Here is an 18,380-nt window from a genome sequence, read left to right as displayed (position 1 = left end):
GGCTTACTAAAAATTACGTATGGAAGTCACTATATGGAAGATATCCATGTCAAATGCAAGAAGAGTGGCTTCCAAAGGTCAGCGTTGATAAATGGTCAAGGCTAGAAGCTATAACCGGTCCGACTGTCTATCATCATTAGTTTTCTTAGAACCAGTTGTGACCTCCAGCTCTGCAAACACATTGGCACTGGGAAGACTGAATGCTACTTGCTGACATTTGAAATAAAGAAGCAGTTACCATGTTCCAGCACTTTCAGTGGAAACCAGAAAAGAATGATGGAGTGGATCAAGGCGTTGATGCAGTGACCCCAGAAAACCTGAGGGAAAACAAACCAAGCAAGTCAGGAGTCCGCCAAAAATCTTGATCTCTCTCTAACTCCCAACAAATGCTTCATTGTGAAATTTACTGGCAGAGTGTAATGTTTCTCCTAAACTGCAATACTTGAACTTTTCTGAAATATATTTCCTCATCCACTTTTTACGTAATTTCTGTGCTACCACCAGACAACTCTGCTTCAATTGAAGGATTTTTTAAATACAGTATGTCAGATTATACTAGGGCAAAGATACTACCCCCAAAAATCTTCATCAGAATATGAGCAGGTGGATTCACCTTTGCTTAATCGCTCAAATGATCATGATGATAGACAGGACTATTAATGCAATGAAACAGTTACTTTATTTTCTTTTAATGGAGAACAGTACTTTTTGTACCCCACAATGTCCCATTTAAAAGTCTTATGTTTCTCATATGTCAGAGGTTTGCATATTCTGCAAATTTTGTTCTTTGAAATCTTAGAATCCCTCTGACAAAACAAACCTAGGACCTTGCTTTGTTTCAAGAGTATATTTAATTACTCATTAAAAAAAACCCAGAACATCAAATGGTGAAATTTCTTAGCACAAAGAGGTCAGTAAATCAATGAAACAGAAAGTGTAGGATATTCTCCAAAATATTAAAAGAAAATACAAGAGTGTAACTTTATCTGCAAAATTCGTAACCCTCTGCAATGACAGGAAGAATAAAATCATCCTAACTTAAGAAAAACTTTAAAAAGAGATTTAGCAAGGCTGGTAGGTAGGATTATGGCAGCATTTCAATATGAAACTCAAAAACCAGGCACAGCTCATCCAGCTTCTCTGAAAGATGCAGACAGGCCATATACTGCTAGGTAGATCAGCTATGAGTTGCAAAATTCATATTCAGTTATGGGCCCGAATCTGAACGTCCCCAAAATTTGGATGGACTTCAGGACTATCATTCTAGTTCAGGCCTCTCTTCTAGTCAGTACTCTTCTAGTCAGAAACAGCAAATTATTTTTAAAAGAACACAAAATTTTAGGAAGCAAGGACAACCCTGATTTCAAGGGAGTTATGCTGGCATAAAACTGAATGAGGCCTTTAAGACTGAAAAAAACAAGACTTAAAAATATAATGCTAGTATTTTTCTTTTAATTTTTTTAAAAAATAAAACATTTCCCGTTACCCTCGTGTTGAACCCATCTGCATTTTGAGTAATTTTGTAGAGCTGGGGAAATCTAAGCATGCTGTCTTGAGTACATGATCGTTCAAAGATTCCCAGAGTGAAGGGTGGCAATGCTGTGAAAATCTACAAAGAAAACAAACACTAATTAAAAAACACCTATTAACTTTATAAGTAGGTCCAAGATAATATTTGAGATCTAAGGTGAAATCCTGGTGCCACTGACGTCAATGGCAAAACTCCCATTGAGTTCAGTCGGGACAGAACCTCATCCCTAGAGTGTAATTTGACATAATTTTCAATCAAACCAAAACCTGAAATGCAGTGATTCATAATTCTTATTATTGATTGTACTTAACCTAAGCACAAAAAGAAGCCAGAAAAGGTAGTTCTTACTCTTGCTGTTAACTAATAAGCTGAGCATCAGTATTTCATGTCATATTATTAGACAACTAGTCTAGTTACATTAAAATGTATCTAAAGCCTGAAAAAGAAAGGCTGGCATGTACATTATGGAAAAGATTTGAGGTAAGTTGGTTCAAACATAGCTGCAACTGGAGCTGTGAAAGTATTTCATTTGTTTTACTAAAGCAAAGATTATAAAGACATTAGTGCAAGTAAATGTGGAAATCAGACAAAAACTTCTAAAAAATAAAGAACATTCTAGATTCTGTTATTTCTGGCCTTCTGTGGTGTCTAAGCGAGGCATGAACCTTGATAGGAGTTTGCCAACTCAGACTGAATCCAGACAAAAAAGAAGTGATATTGCTAGGTCAGAGGAACATCTAGAGAAAGAAAGAGAGACCAGCATTTTGTTTCTATTTTGTTTCTGCTTTTTCACATGAGATTTTGGAGGAAAGATCTGTTTATGAGATATTTGGAGTTCAGAACTTTGTCTAGTAATTACTGTTCTGCACGTATATACTTTTTGATTGCAGCTACAGAAAATGTTTACACTGAATGAAATAAATATGAACGTATTATTATTTGTATTGCATTAAAACCCAAGGGCCCCAGTCAGGATCAGGATCCTGTTTGTGCTACGAAGGGCACAAACTCATAGGATTCTCATCCACCACAGACATTTCTGTGTGATCTGGGGAAAGTCACTGAGGGTATGTCTACAGTGCATCTGTGGCTGGCCCAGGCCAGCTGACTTGGGCTAACGGGGATCAGGCTACGGGGCTATTTAATTGCAGTGCAGACATTTTGGCTTGGGGTGGAGCCTGGGTACTGAGACCCCACGAGGTGGGAGGGTATCAGAGCCCAGGCTCCAGCCCAAACCAGAACATCTACATCACAATTAAACAGTCCCATAGCCCGAGTCTTGTGAGCTCAAGTCAGTCATGAGTGTTGAACTGCAGTGTAGACATAGGATCAGATTTAAAGGTATTTAGGCCAGGGCGGTCAGACTAGATGATCTGGTGGTCCTTCTGGTCTTAAACTCTATGAGTCTATGACCTAAAAATGTAGATAGGCACTCAGTGGGGCTTTCAAAAATGCCTAGGGACTTAACTCCTACTGGGAGTTAGGCACCTAGTGGGATTTTTAAAAATGCTAAATTCCCGATAACAGGAGTTAGGTACCTAGGAGATTTTGAAAATCCACCACGGCATCTATCTGCATCTTTAGGCTCCTAAATACCTTTCCAAATCTCACCCTTCAGATTTCTGCACCTCAGTTCTCCAACTCTAAAACGGAACAATGGTATGAGATGATGAGTCATCCCTGAACAAAAGCCTGATTAAGCCACATTAGAATGGCCACACTGAGACAGACCAATGGTCCATCTAGCCCAGGATCCTGTCTTCCAACAGTGGCCAGTGCCAAGTGCTTCAGAGGATGTGAGCAGAACAAGGTAATTTATCATGTGATCCACCCCTTGTTGTCCAGTCCCAGCTTCTGGCAGTCAGAGGTTTGAGTCCCTGACCACCTTGACTAATGGTGACTAATGAACCTATCTTCCATTAACTTATCTAATTCTTTTCTGAACCCAGTTATACTCTCATGCTTTACAACATCCCCTGGCAACAAGTTCCACCAGCTGACTGTGCGTTGTGTGAAGAAGTACTTCCTTATGTTTGTTTTAAACCTGCTGCCTACTAATTTCATTGGGTGACCCCTGGTTCTTGTGTTATGTGAAGGGATAAATAATTCCTTATTCACTTTCTCCATACCGTTCATGATTTTATAGGCCTCCATCATCTCTCCTGAGTCATTCCTGTGCTAGGCTTCAGCCAATCCACAAGCCAGGAGCTAGTCTGGTGATTCTCAGGGCAGATATATAAGCCTCATGGGAGAAACAGCAGCTCAGTCTGCCCAACATCAGTTCATGGCTTGGAACTCTCCCCTGCCTGAAAGTGGTGACTGACTACACATGCCTTAGCCTGCTCTAGCCCTGCCCTTGCTCCGGCCTTGCTCCTAGCGCTACTTTTGCTTTGTTCTTAATCCACTCTTGACTCCTGAGTCTGGCTCTGACCTATGGTTCCGGTTCCTGGCCTGGCTGACACTGCACCAAACACTAGACCAGACTGCCTCTGCTCCAACCACTACGCCTGACCCTCCACATCTCAGTTTCTGAGTTTGAGCAGACTGTGCTATCAGGCCCAGTGGCCAAAATGGTTTTTCTATGCCTATAAGTGCCCCCTTACAGTCAAAATGAAATCTGCAGGCACTTCTGCCATTGAGATGGCAGAGCTAGTTCAAACCACCAGAACCAGTGGCCCAGCTATAATGGGAAAATACCTTCCTGCACTCATGTCCCAGCAGTCCTGGGCCCCTCTCACCATTAGCCACGATAGCCCAGGACCTAGGCCTGAAGATCCACTAGCAGAGAGATCTGAATTCTGCTGGGACTTTCAGGAGTTTCTCAATCAATGTCACCTATTGTTCCTGTTTCGTCCAGTGATGTACCTGAATGACCAAACCGAATGACCAACTATACTGTTGAGGAGGATGAAAGTCTCGGGGAAGGAGAACATCAAGCTGGAGCAGAGGAAAGTAATTCCATAGTTGGAACCCTCCTTCCAGATGATGTCACGGTATCCTCTCACATACTGAGGATACCTCTCTGGGGGAGTGGACCCCTGTTATTAGTAAGAGATAGGTAATAGTAATGGGGGATTAGATTATTAGACATGTAGATAGTTGGTTTGTGATGACTGGAAGATCTGCATGGTGAATTGTCTGCCAGGTGTGAAAGTTGCAGACCTCTCAAGACACCAAGATAGACTTATATGCAGTGCTGGGGAGGAGCCAATGATCATGGTACATGTAGGTTCTAGTAACATAGGGAAAAGTAGGAGAGAAGTCCTGGAGGTCATATGTAGGCTGATAGATAAGAAACTCAAGTCCAGGATGGGTTCCACCTAAACCAAAATGGAACCAGATTGCTGAAACGTTAAATTAAAAAGATCATAGAGGAGTTTTTCAACTGCTGAAATGTAAAATTAAAAAGATCATAGGGGAGTTTTTCAACTAAGGGCTGGGAGAAAGCTGACAGGTGCAGAGGAGCACACAGTTCGGACAGCTACATCCCTTAGGGGAGGATTTATTAAAGGGGATATTCTATATCCTGGTAAAGAGGAGACGACAGAGGTTGATAAATTACAGGTAGGAACTGAAGAGAAACAGACAAACAAAAAAGAGTCCCGTTCAATTACATCATACAAAGGCAGACAACTAAATACTGACAAATTTTATAAGTGCTTGTCTACAAACACAAGAAGTCTAAATAGTAAGATGGGTAAACTTGAGTGCCTGGTATTAAGAGGATACCACCATTTTGGAGGCTCAAACTATTCATATGCACACACACAAATTCGGCCAAAAAAAGTAAGAGGACTAAAAAAATGCCACCTTGACTAAGGAAAGTAAAAGAGGTGGTTAGAAACAAAAAGACATCCTTTGAAGTTAAACCCTAGTGAGGAAAATAGAAAGGAACAAACTCTGGCGAGTCAAGTGTAAAAGTATAATTAGGCAGGCCAAAAAAGAATTTGAAGAACAACTGGCAAAAGACACTAAAACTAATAGTAACATTTTTAAAAGTACATCAGAAGCAGGAAGCTTGCCAAACATTCAGTGGGGCCACGAGGTGACCGAGATGCTAAAGGAGCACTCAAGGAAGACAAGGTTGTTACAGAGAGGCTAAATTCATTCTTGGAACTCTCCCCTGTCTGATAGTGATGACAAACTCCATCCACAAGCCTTACCTTGCTCCAACCCTGTTCTTGCTCCAGCCTAGCTTCCAACCCTATTCTTGCTTTGTTCCAAACCTGTTACTGAGTCCAGGTCCAACCTCAGACTTCGGATCCTGGCTCAGATGCCACCACACCAAGCACTATACCAGACTGCCACTACTTCCACCATTAGGTCCCACCCTCCACATTTCGTTTTTGACAAATAGTACCTCACCAAGGTGTTGTGAGGAAAAATACATTAAAGATTGTGAAGTGCTCATACACTATGGTGATAGGGAGCATATAAATAGAAAGATTAGATATGGTCTCTTATGCACCAAAGGGTTTACAATCTAATTAAAGGCAAGGCTTAGGTGAGTGGAGGTAGGAATCAGGGAGGGAGAATGAATATAACAATAACATGGTCACATAATTCCCTAGGTTAACAATGTGCATCGCCTGATTCTTCTGAGGCATTTCAAGTATTGAGGTTTTTAAATGATCACATCTAAAAATTCCCTATTAAGCCACAGCCCCTTGTGCAGCTCCCTTAATATTTGCTTCCACCACCACTCTGGCTGAAAAAGGTGAGCCAGATTTTGCCTACTGTTTGATTTATTTATTTTGAAGGGCTTTATACAGTCTAACTACTCCTCTATCTAGCATCATTAGTGCCTTTTAAAAACTACAAGCTCTCCCCATTCTCCTTAGGACAACGGACCCCCTCTTTTTACATTTTCATTTTTTTATTTCAATTTCTAGAAATCATTAAAAAACCTCCTATATAATTAAATTTTTTAAATTAATGGAGATAACCTATCTCCTAGAACTGGAAGAGACCTTGAAAGGTCATTGAGTCCAGCCCCCTGCCTTCACTAGCAGAACAAGTACTGATTTTGCCCCAGATCCCCAAGTGGCCCCCTCAAGGATTGAACTCACAACCCTGGGTTTAAGCAGGCCAATGCTCAAACCACTGAGCTATCCCTCCCCCCAGCTGTATAAAAGCTGTAGGCACCTTTAACATACCAAAAAAATATCAAATAAATTTGACAACATGTGAGGCTCAGAGACCACTAAGCCCTCAAGGGTTATCCAACTCTCCCTGCTGCATCCAGAGGCGGGGATGGGTCCATGCAGCAGTAAACTACAAGAAGTGAGAAAATCCTGTTCCCCTGCTCAGTTAATTACCTACCCGCTTACCCACCCCTCTTGCACCCAACAGCCAATCTCCCAATGTCATGAAACAGCTCATAGACCAGAATTGCTGACATTATGGGGTTCCTGATGCTGCTGGGAGGAGGGGTTTCTGGGGGGCATGTGCCCCCAAAGTTTTGGCTCTATGGGGCTGGGAGTAAAATGGGCTCAGCTAGCACCCACCCCCAACACCTTGTGCTACTGACAGCTGTGGCTGTGGGCACTGCTGCTAGGCCTCTCCTTTTTGAAGGATGCTCGGTCTTCTCAAAGGAACACTCAGCTCCAGAACTACTGTGGATGGCTCAACCCCACATTGTGGTCCTGAGAAGGGAGAGGGATTGCTAGGGCCATGTACCTTCAGATCCTGGCCTGTGTCAGAGGGGAAAAAAGGAAGGGGGAGACTCTGAAGCACCTTGGGCAGGTCACTTTGGGCTTAATTCTGGCAAACCTTACTCACAATGAAAAGCACTCAGGCATGTGAATAGTTTTGTTGAAGTCAAAAGGATTACTCCCATGAGTAACGGCTATTCAATGTGGGTAAGTGTTGCAGAATTGGGCCCTTAATTTCTCTGTGCCTAAACCTCCTCCTCTGTACCATCGTGACAATCATACCTACTTTACACAGGTCCTCGGAGACTTAATTCATTTGCTGAGTGTGTTGAGAGCCTTGGATGGAAGACACTATAAATTCAAAGTTTTATTATAATGTAGCCTAAAATTATACTCTCTCTCCTTCATCTTCACCCATTTTCTAAACTGACAGTTTCATGCTAGGAAATTAATTTCTAATCCAATTTTCTACAGTTCAGCTAACAATCTCTGATTAGATGCAGTTTTATTTATTATCTTTACAAAATCTCTTGCTTGTATGCTGGATTGTGATTCCTGCCAGCAATGCATACTATGTCTGGAGAGTTTAGGTGAAGATTCAGTTCCACACAGGGCTGGATATTAGCGGGGATCAGTAATTGCAAGCACATTTTCTACATGAATGATGTAATCTTTTAAATTAGTCATAAAGCAACAGGCCAGATGGCTGCAATGGCAGCACTCTCATATGGGATATGAGAGCCAAAACTAAGGCCACTAGTCTAATGCGCTCCATGAAGATTCCACGCTATAGGATGGATTTAGGGTGTCTTCAGGGATTTTTGGTATTTCCCAAGTTTTCTGCAGTGTTTACGTTTTCACTTTAAAAAAAGATCTTTTAGCCCATCTGGTTATGGCTATGCAAGGCCTGAATTCTGGTTCTACCAACCTTTCCCACACTAAGTAACACTGTAATGGGACTACTTACATAGGGGCTGGAACTAGAGGGGGTGGGAGGTGCTGCCGCACCCCTGGCTTGAAGTGGTTTCCATTATATACAGGGTTTACTGTTTGGTTCCATGGCTCTCAGCACCCCCACTATACAAATTGTTCCAGCAGCACCCCTGACTACTTATGAAGAAGTAAAGGATTATTCAGCATTGGTGAGAGTAGCAGAATAGTGCCCCACAGTGATATCCTAAAGCCTAATCCCTTTGAGTTATTGAGTGCCTCCAGCACTCTGCAGGATTCGGTCTTTAGTGACCCTGGAATATATAGACATAATGAAACAATAGCTTTAGGATTAGACTGAACTGCCATTCATCTGAAGAGAACTAACCAAAATGTTAATTCTGAGACCTAATAACAGTAATCAAAGGCAACATGGTTCACTACTTCTTCATTGCTTTCAGCAGCAGTAGCCAGTTAAAGTGCTTTAATTCAGGGTAGTTGGATTAATCTGAAAAGAGATCATGTTAAAAGATTTATAGATGCAAATATGTGAATTGAAGAGATGGAGTGGGGTGCTTTAGGAAAACTTCAAGATCTCTGAGTGAGGGTGATGCAAAGAACTGAGAGAATGTAAAATTTCTGGCCTAAAATCTCCTCTTATTTGACATTGGGTTGTGTGGGATTATAATTTTTAAATTTTGAAACAAGTCCTGGTCAAATAAAAAGTAAACTTTACGTAAAACTATTCATTAATGATATAAACCGTTTATTTGATGACTTTTGGTGTTTTCACATATTTAGAGTAAATTTGTTTTTAAAAATCCCAAAGATTTCCAAAAAAACTCAACACACAATGGGGAAATTTCACACATGTTGGCAAAAGTTCCTGCAGTTTCCCAGTTGCCTTAGTCAAGCTTTGTGGATCCAGGCACCAGACTAGATGTAACTAATAATGTCACTAGTAGATGTCAGTGAATTGATAGACCAAGTTTCTATAAAACCAGGGAACAGAATAAATCTTTAATATTAATTGTGGAAGATAAATGCCTAAAAATGGCCTCCATGGATGAAAACGATAAGGGGCTTTAGAAGCTACCATAATACAATAATGAATGAAGGACAAAATGTCCAAAAACATGATACAAGACAAATATATATTTATGTTGACTAAGAAAAAAGAAGAAAAATAAAAATGTTTAAATATAAAAAATAGCCTGAAATACTTTGAACAATTTGAATTGCATAAACATACAGAGATCTAATGAAAGCATATTATTAAGATAAAAGTGCTAATATTTTCAAGGCACTATTCCAAATACATTTGCTGTGATTAAAAATAAACATCCAGGATCTTTTGCATCTACAGTCTAGGGCAGATCAACAAAGGCCCTAAAAATGTGTTTGTACTTCATGATATGTATGCAGATGGATGGCTGAGATAAACTGCACAGACATAAACAACAATGGAATGTCACTGAGGTTCTGCATACCATCAAGCCGAGACATGGAATACTTACCACATTGTATAAGCCGATGCACCATCGCTCAAATAAAATCTGCCCAGAAAATCCATTAACAAATGCAAACCAAAGCTGAAACAGAAGAAAGTTACACAAAACTTTAGATCAATATTGCGCTGAATGAATATATTGAACGGGAGAGAAGGGTGTGGAATGTGGACCACCATCTGAAGACAGCTGCTTACTGTGCTCTAAAAATAATTATCAGCAGTGTCCCACAGTTGTTTCTTTTAAAGTCCTGCATTTTAAATAGTGCTACAGAACTGCTTATTTAAGTTAGGTCACTAAGTTGATGGAGCAATTTGTAGTATTTGCATCATTGCACTAAAAAAAAGATCCCTAAAACTATTTATAGACTACCGACAAATTGTTAATGTGTGCAAAGTTAACAGCTATCCTGGTTTCCATGACAGCTTGGTAAACATGTTCTGAAGTCTGTAATGTCCCATTTGACACTATCTGGATAAAAACAGCACCACTGAAATTCTAGGAAAGTCTTAGAAACTATTGCAACCAGAATGCTATGTTGCCTTGCAAGTTCTGCTTAAAAATGGTGAGAAGCCAGCTTCCTTGACCTTACTTCTCACATTGCTCAACCAGCTTCTTGACATGTTTAAGTACATATCCCAGGTGCAATGCACAGAGCAGGTGAGGGGGGGAAAAAACATGAGAGATGAAGAAGCATTCAAATTCTCTAATTTCCATAAGCAACACCTCCATTCCATCAGGGCTTCCACTAGCCAATACTCTCCTGGCCTCACATTGAGAACCCACCACACACAAAACCAGCAGAAACCTGCCTCTCCAAGAGCATCCCAGCATGAGAACCCACCCACTGCTTTCGTGACTAAAGGACTGTGGGTAGAATTGCAAAAAGATTGAGACTGTATTTCCAACAAGATATCATAGCTGATTCGGGCGACTCAGGTGGAGAAAGTCTGAGAACCTCTTCTCTTGAGATGAAACAAATACAGCTAATTTTCTGAAACATATTCCCAGATCTTTGGCAGTGGGGATCCAGGTTCCTTTTCTACAGTTCAAAGTTCACAATACAGCAGTTCATCTGCCTACTCAGCAACACAAGCATCCCAGTGTTCTGCTCAGTTCTCTGGAACCCCAATTAACAGAGTCAACTTCAAGGCTTTGGTAACAAGACTGGAAGCTCTCCATGACATTAGCCCAGGCTACTTAAGGAATCATCATGGTCTCTGAGACCATAACCTCCCATGACAACTACAGTCCTTTGGAAAAAATGGAAATGTCAGCCCCCTGTGCAAATGAGAGACAGGGCTTTCTCTGCAGCTGGCCCATGACTAAGGCACTCGCTTCTTGCGGGGAAAAAATACATAGCTCATTTGTTTGATTTAGATTTCCCACAATAAAAAAATTCTTACCAACAAGGGGAGGAAGGAAAACATAAAATCCTGTGAAATATTTAACTTACAAGATACTACAATGCCATGAGGACCAATATAGGATAGACAGACAGACAAACAAAAAGTAACAGATTTTCCATTTAGAAGACAAGCACCTGACCTCTATTACTAACTGCTTCTTACCTAACAATACTGGTCCATGCAAGACTTTTTAAAATCCTCACTAGAAGGATTACGTAGTATCACTGATTAGTTAGACAACTTAGTAGAAAATTGATGTGAGATGTTTCTGACTCTTTCAAACATCTTCCCCTTGAAAAGTTTGTCTCTGACTTTGCTATACAAATAACATTTGTAGCATTTTATTAAGTTTCTCGGACTAAATGTTATAAGTTACAGGCGCTAGACATTTTAGAGGAAAAATCAAAATCTTCTGAAACCTCAAGTATCTTTTATTGAAATAATCATATGTTGGATAATCAAATGCACTTGTTTCAAAGGAAATACTATTTAGATGGGCAAGAATGAACAAAAACACAGATTTAAAAAAAATATTTTGGTACTTTAAAATCCAAACTTGACAGTTTTCCTTTTAGCAGGATCCATACAGTAAAACTGAAGCAAAATGAGAACATGCTGTATTTTCAATGCTTACACAAGCTTACTTGCATTACACTCTTTCTACACATGAGATGGAGTTGTATGGCTATGACATACTATAAAATAATGGTTATGCTTGTCTTTTGCAGGGTTTCACACTAGCAAATGCCAATCAACACAACAAGAATCCACGGTCTATTTCCTTAATATCTTAATGTCAAGGAACACAAATCATGGAGTCTCAGTGTAAAATAATATACAAATATATTTATTATGAAGCTGACATAAGCCATAAATTGTCATGTGTAGTTTGTTAAATACTATTTGTTTTTACAGACTATGTATTACTTTTTGAGGTTATGGAAAAAAATCCTCTGTCTTAATGTTCTTATTAACAAGAAATACTAAATACAATTGAAGCTGTGCAAGCCACAAGTACCCATGCTTGACTCAGACTTGGTGAGTCGCTAGGAAAACTTGCCAAGTCTGCCTGGCTTGCCAAGCTCCTGGGGTTTGCACTGCTTGAGTATAGTCTTGCTAGGAGCAAATGGACCGAATGTTATTAAATGGCTTTTCTGGAAAAGAAACATTCTTTTCAATTTAACTATTGCCTGACTGCCAAAACAGTTGGAACACCTTATTTATAATTCAGCTATAAAAAAAAATATGTCCATGGAACATATGAAGTCTGACTTCAATGCAAGGAAATTCATGACTGAAAACTAAGACTGAAAATCCAGGCTGACACACTATTATTACCTTACTTTATTATGGTTAATACTGCAGATATCTGAGATCTCTAGGTAATATTATGTACTATCTTCCGCAGTATCCAAAAATGGAGCACGTTTGGAAAAATGGAGCATGTTAAAGACAGAGACACAGTCCACAGTTTCGGCCTTTAAGTGTGGTTGCATTCTTTATATGTAATGACCCTCATTTTTGAAAAACTCAGTGCTAACTGTACGTGGGCACTTGCACACTACGAAGTCAGACAACCACCTCATTGTAGAGGTCACTGAATAGCTGACAGATGTAACAACTTTGCCGATACTGATTTGAGCTTGATGCAAGCTGGTAATCTAAAGGGGAAAAGCTCAATATTCCATTACCAATATCCTGAGCCACACAGTCTATCCACCTGGCTTTAGAATGTATTTTAAGAAAAGAACAAGTGACATTTTCAGAAAATGTTCCCACTCCAGTAAGTTTGAAGGCAATTTTAATTGCATTTTATTGCTTTATGCATAATTATTACTTCAACATTAATGCTTGCAACAGTAGGAACTAATTTATTTAAGCGCTCTAAGGCAATGGGATAGCAAATCATCTATTCTAAATGTGTATATTTATGATGTCTTGATAATAGACAACTTAACGAGTACTAGAAATGTTTTCCCAATCCTGCTAAAGGACATGGAAAGCTAATATAATCAGGGTATCAACAATTGCCACAGGCACCAATTACAGCCAGATGCCTTTACTATATAGAGATGAGTTAAATTCTCAAAATATCCTCTCTTAACACACACATTTTGCATGCTCTTACCAAATAAGCTCATTTACAGTTTGCCTAATAAAGCAGGTTTATGTATCTCATATGCAATTCATTAATAATGTATCCTGATTAAAATCCTCTTTGTTCCAGATGTATCTCTCAATGCAAGACTCTAATTCCTGCTCAAGCGCACATAGCCCTAATATAATCCCTTCATTAGAGTATATATGGCACCAATTTATAATATAGCTAGAGAATCTCTTTAATAAGATTTGACAGAGTAGGCCTGGCTTCCTGAAATTCACTTGACTTACCAAGGAATGTTTTTTTGCTATTTTTCTTTGCTTATTAACTGTTAAAAAGAAAAAGAAAATTGTTTTTCTTTCAGTAGTAGAAAAACAATTTTTTTCTAACCCAACCCACCCTAAGCAGATATCATTTAAAACTAAAGGCCTCTCTAACCTTTTCTGCCAATTTCCCAATTATTCCAAGTTTTAATCTGATTTTTTCTTTAAAATTATTAAGAATTATACAGCAAGAGTTGGTCAGATAAATAGCTTATAAGGATATAGAAGCAATCTCAATAGTAGATGTTTCCTAAATTTTAACGCTAATATATTTAAAAAATCCTGAACAGATGTTATTCCTTCTATTGTTGTCTTAATTTGAAGGCTATAGTTGATATTTTAGTATACTGGAATTACAAAAATGTACCATTTTGGTCTTTCATTCCTCTCTAATTATACAGAAAGAGACACCCTGAAATTTATTTTTTCCCCTCGAACATATTGCTTCTATGCCTTCTCTTCAAAACATGAGCATTGAACAGTGTAAAGATCTGGGGCCTATCATCATGGAAAACGTGCACTCACCCCCAAAACCTCATAGAAGTCAATGGGAGTTATATGCCCACATGCAAGGAGATGATCAAGCCTCTGAAGACTCTGCTACTCACCTATGCTATTACGGCTCATTATTATCAAATTGTGATGGTGCCCAACAGCACAGTCAGGATCAGGGCCCCACTGTATGAGACATGACCCCTGCCCAAAAGAGTTCACAATGTAATTCAAGATGAGGTGCAAAAAATCAGTGTAATAGCAGAAGGGAAGGAGGGAGGATGGACAAAGATAACAGAAATGAGATACCAGTTACATAAATTAGCTATTAGCACAGTCCCCACTGGTTTTCTACCCAGATGTTATCACTAGGTAGCACTCTGGCCTCTTGGTTAAAAGGCATCATGCCAGGATACTGTACCCACTGTTGACAATAGAGTACTCAGGGATGTTATCTTGTTAGAGAGGCTAGCTAAGAGGAAGTATTAAACTAAAGTCCCTTCTGGTCATCTCTGATAGCACTTTTTCAAAAACTGGATAACCCTCCAATATCCTAATCAACATTCCTTCTCTTAATAAAAGCAGGTTATAACAAACAAAGGGGTGTTTGAGCTATGCAACTGAGTGCACAATGACTCCATTTGCCTAAACTGAGCCAAATTTTCTAACATGGGCATGTAAGCAAGATGTCCATATGATGCATTTAAGTGCTCAAATCAGCATTTAGGTACATAAATTCTCACTTTAAACACCTGAGGGCTAAACTGAACATGGAATCTGGATGTCTATTACAGTGCGCAGCCAGGTTTGCTTCTGCTTTGGTTCTATGGGGAATGATTATCTTGAAGAGGTGAGCTTACATCGTGAGCTGAAGATGCTAAGGGTGGACATTTTCTTGATCTTCTTTGGTGCAGATTTCAGAGCCTTTGGTCCTAATGGCATAGGCCAGCTATGGAGAAGGTTTCTTCTCTGATTCCCTGAAGTCACTGTCACTAGTGAGTCCACCATGTGAAGACTGTAAGTTGCCTGAGCTATCAAGGGTCAGATTTACTCATCTGACGGCCAGATGGTAGAGCTTGCCAGTTGCCCAAAACATTTCTTCCATACAATTAGCTTCAGTTCAATCTTTTCTGGATTAATTTCTTCAATCATGCTCAAATTTCCGAAGATACCAGGAAACCTGCACTGTCTGTGCTAGATGTGAGCATAGGTACTGGAACTAGGAGTGCAGCAGGGTTTTCCATCATACACAGGGTTTACAGTTTGGTGCAATGGCTTTCAGCACCCCCACTATACAAATTATTCCAGTGTCCCTGGATGTGAGAGATACACAGAACTGTGTATTGTCAGCATATTACTGGCACTGTATCCTGTGTCATAACATGATGTACTCTAATGGCTTTACATACATGTTACACCAGAGTGGCGTCATGATTCACCCACTATGACACTTTTTAGATCTGCTGGAAAAGGAATGAGCAAAGACAACTTTGTTTGACTCAGTCAACTCCAGCCAGGACACACAGGGGTTTGAGCAGTAGCTGGTCAAGGTTGTCTAAAACTGCTGACAGAGCAAATAGCAGCAGTACTGTTGTTTCACCTCTGTCCATCTCCGTGAGGAACTCATCACAAAGGCCATTTCAGTTTCATTATCTAGCCTGAAACCAGACTGAGATGAGTCTAGGATACCAACTGGGATGAGATGTTACAGAAACCAGTCAAATACCAATAATTTTGCCCAGGAATGAGAGACTCAAGTGAATGGTAGTTAGAGCGGTTGTAAGTGTTATGCATTTTGTTTTTGAGGCTAGGCCAGGGTATTACTTGCTTCAGAGTAGTTGGAAGAAGAAATTATTCACCTTGTGCAGTAACGATGGTTCTTCATGATGTGTCCCCCTATGGATGCTCCACTGTACATGTGCTTGTGTCCCTGCGCTGCTGACTGGAGAACTTCGGAAGCAGTGTCCATTATGCCCGCACATGCACCTCCTCAGATCCTTTTCTACCACAGAGTCATAGACAAGCATGCCGAAGCAGAGGGGAGGAGGGTGGATTGTGGAGCACCCACAGGGACACATCACATCTCGAAGAACCATCATTATTGCACAAGGTGAGTAACTACTTCTTCTTCAAATAGTGTTCCTATGGGTGCTTCATTTAGGTGATTCCCGAGCAGTATCCCTTCTGGAGGGCTGGGACTTCGGAGTCATGTCCGTTTCAGATGACAGTACTGTGGAGCCAAAGATGGCATTGGAGGTGGAGTACCCAGTGATCGCATAATGTTCTGCGAAGGTGTGTACCGTCGCCCATGTCACCACTCTACAGATTTCTGAGATATGGTCATTCTTGAAGAAGGTGATGCATGAGGAGATCGACTTTGTGGAGTGTGTACCAATAGTATCAGGAGGGGTCATATTGCAAACTTGTTAACATTGTCTAATGTAGTTTGAGACCCACTTGGAGAGTCTTTGGGCTGATACTGCTGAGACCCTGGATCTTTCCTCAAGGGAGAAGAAAAGCCATGAGGACTTCCTGAAATCCTTCATCCTATCCAGGTAGAAGGCCGGGCTCTCCTGACGTCCAGAGTGTATAATAGAGCCTCTCTGTTGTCTCGGCGGTGAGGCTTGGGGTAGAAGGTTGGAAGATGAATCAACTGGTTCATGTGAAACGGGGAGGTTACCTTAACGATGAATTCTGGATATGGCCTGAGCATAACCTTGTCCTGAAAGAATACGGGGGGATAGGAGGATTGTGTCATTAGGGCTGCTATTTCTCCTATTCTCCTAGCTGAGAACATAAGAACATAAGAAAGGCCGTACCGGGTCAGACCAAAGGTCCATCTAGCCCAGTATCCTGTCTACCGACAGTGGCCAATGCCAGGTGCCCCAGAGGGAGTGAACCTAACAGGCAATGATCAAGTGATCTCTCTCCTGCCATCCATCTCCATCCTCTGACAGACAGAGGCTAGGGACACCATTCCTTACCCGTCCTGGCTAATAGCCATTAATGGACTTAACCACCATGAATTTATCCAGCAACAGAGGGTCCTGTGGCACCTTTAAGACTAACAGAAGTATTGGGAGCCTAAGCTTTCGTGGGTAAGAACCTCACTTCTTCAGATGCCTGAAGAAGTGAGGTTCTTACCCACGAAAGCTTAGGCTCCCAATACTTCTGTTAGTCTTAAAGGTGCCACAGGACCCTCTGTTGCTTTTTACAGATTCAGACTAACACGGCTACCCCTCTGATACATGAATTTATCCAGTTCTCTTTTAAACTCTGTTATAGTCCTAGCCTTCACAACCTTCTCAGGTAAGGAGTTCCACAAGTTGACTGTGCGCTGCGTGAAGAAGAACTTCCTTTTATTTGTTTTAAACCTGCTGCCTATTAATTTCATTTGATGACCCCTAGTTCTTGTATTATGGGAATAAGTAAACAACTTTTCCTTATCCACTTTCTCCACATCACTCATGATTTTATATACCTCTATCATATCCCCCCTTAGTCTCCTCTTTTCCAAGCAGAAGAGGCCTAGCCTCTTTAATCTCTCCTCATATGGGACCCGTTCCAAACCCTTAATCATTTTAGTTGCCCTTTTCTGAACCTTTTCTAGTGCCAGTATATCTTTTTTGAGATGAGGAGACCACATCTGTACGCAGTATTCGAGATGAGGGCGTACCATCGATTTATATAAGGGCAATAATATATTCTCAGTCTTATTCTCTATCCCCTTTTTAATGATTCCTATCAGGAAGGTCGTGGTGATTGCTATCAGGATGGTCGTTTTCATTGAGAGGTATGTAAGTGAACAAGTGGCCATGGGTTCAAAGGGAGGTCTGGCCAGTCCTTTCAATACCAGGTTTAGGTCCCACATGGGGATAGGGAGTCACGGTTATGGGAAAATATTTACTACAGCCCGAGGAATCTTTTTGTGGTTGGGTGTGATAGCACTGAGTACCCCTCTACTGGCTGGTGGAAGGCTGCTATAGCTGCCAGGTGGACTCAGAGAGCTGAGAGAGAGTCCCAATCTTTTCAGGGTCAGTACATAGTCTAAGATCTATGGGAGAGCCATACATATTGGGGAGATTTGTTGGGAAGTACATTAAATGTGGAACCGGGACCATTTTTTGCAGGTAAGTATGGCATGTTGAGGACTTGCTACTGTGTAGTAATACTCTGGTACCTCCTTCGAGCAGGAGTTCTCTATGGGTACGTCTTCACTTACCGGAGAGTCCGGCGGCAGGCACTCGATGTTCTGGGATCGATCCCGGAAGTGCTCGCCGTCGACACCGGTACTCCAGCTCGCCGAGAGGAGTACGTGGCATCGACGGGGGAGCCTTCCTGCCGCGTCTGGACCCGCGGTAAGTTCGGACTAAGGTACTTCGAATTCAGCTACGTTATTAACGTAGCTGAATTTGCGTACCTTAGTCCAAAG

At 40.8% G+C, this 18,380-nt stretch overlaps 1 protein-coding gene across 6 annotated transcripts in view; it reads right to left on the bottom strand.

Moving 5' to 3' along the window:
- ATP8A2 (ATPase phospholipid transporting 8A2) overlaps positions 1–18,380 on the bottom strand; it is a 631,188-nt gene that overhangs the window by 157,332 nt on the left and 455,476 nt on the right. For all 6 annotated transcript variants that reach the window (XM_005286691.4, XM_065581436.1, XM_005286690.4 and 3 more), the window contains 3 exons: positions 9,633–9,707; positions 1,487–1,609; positions 239–317 (listed from right to left, as the gene is read on the bottom strand). In XM_005286691.4, the coding sequence (XP_005286748.2) occupies positions 239–317; positions 1,487–1,609; positions 9,633–9,707 (277 nt within the window). The remainder of the gene's footprint in view (positions 1–238; positions 318–1,486; positions 1,610–9,632; positions 9,708–18,380) is intronic.

Source organism: Chrysemys picta, chromosome 1, assembly GCF_011386835.1.
Source record: "Chrysemys picta bellii isolate R12L10 chromosome 1, ASM1138683v2, whole genome shotgun sequence".
NCBI classification, from domain to species: domain Eukaryota; kingdom Metazoa; phylum Chordata; order Testudines; family Emydidae; genus Chrysemys; species Chrysemys picta.
This window is presented reverse-complemented; position numbering and strand designations above follow the sequence as displayed.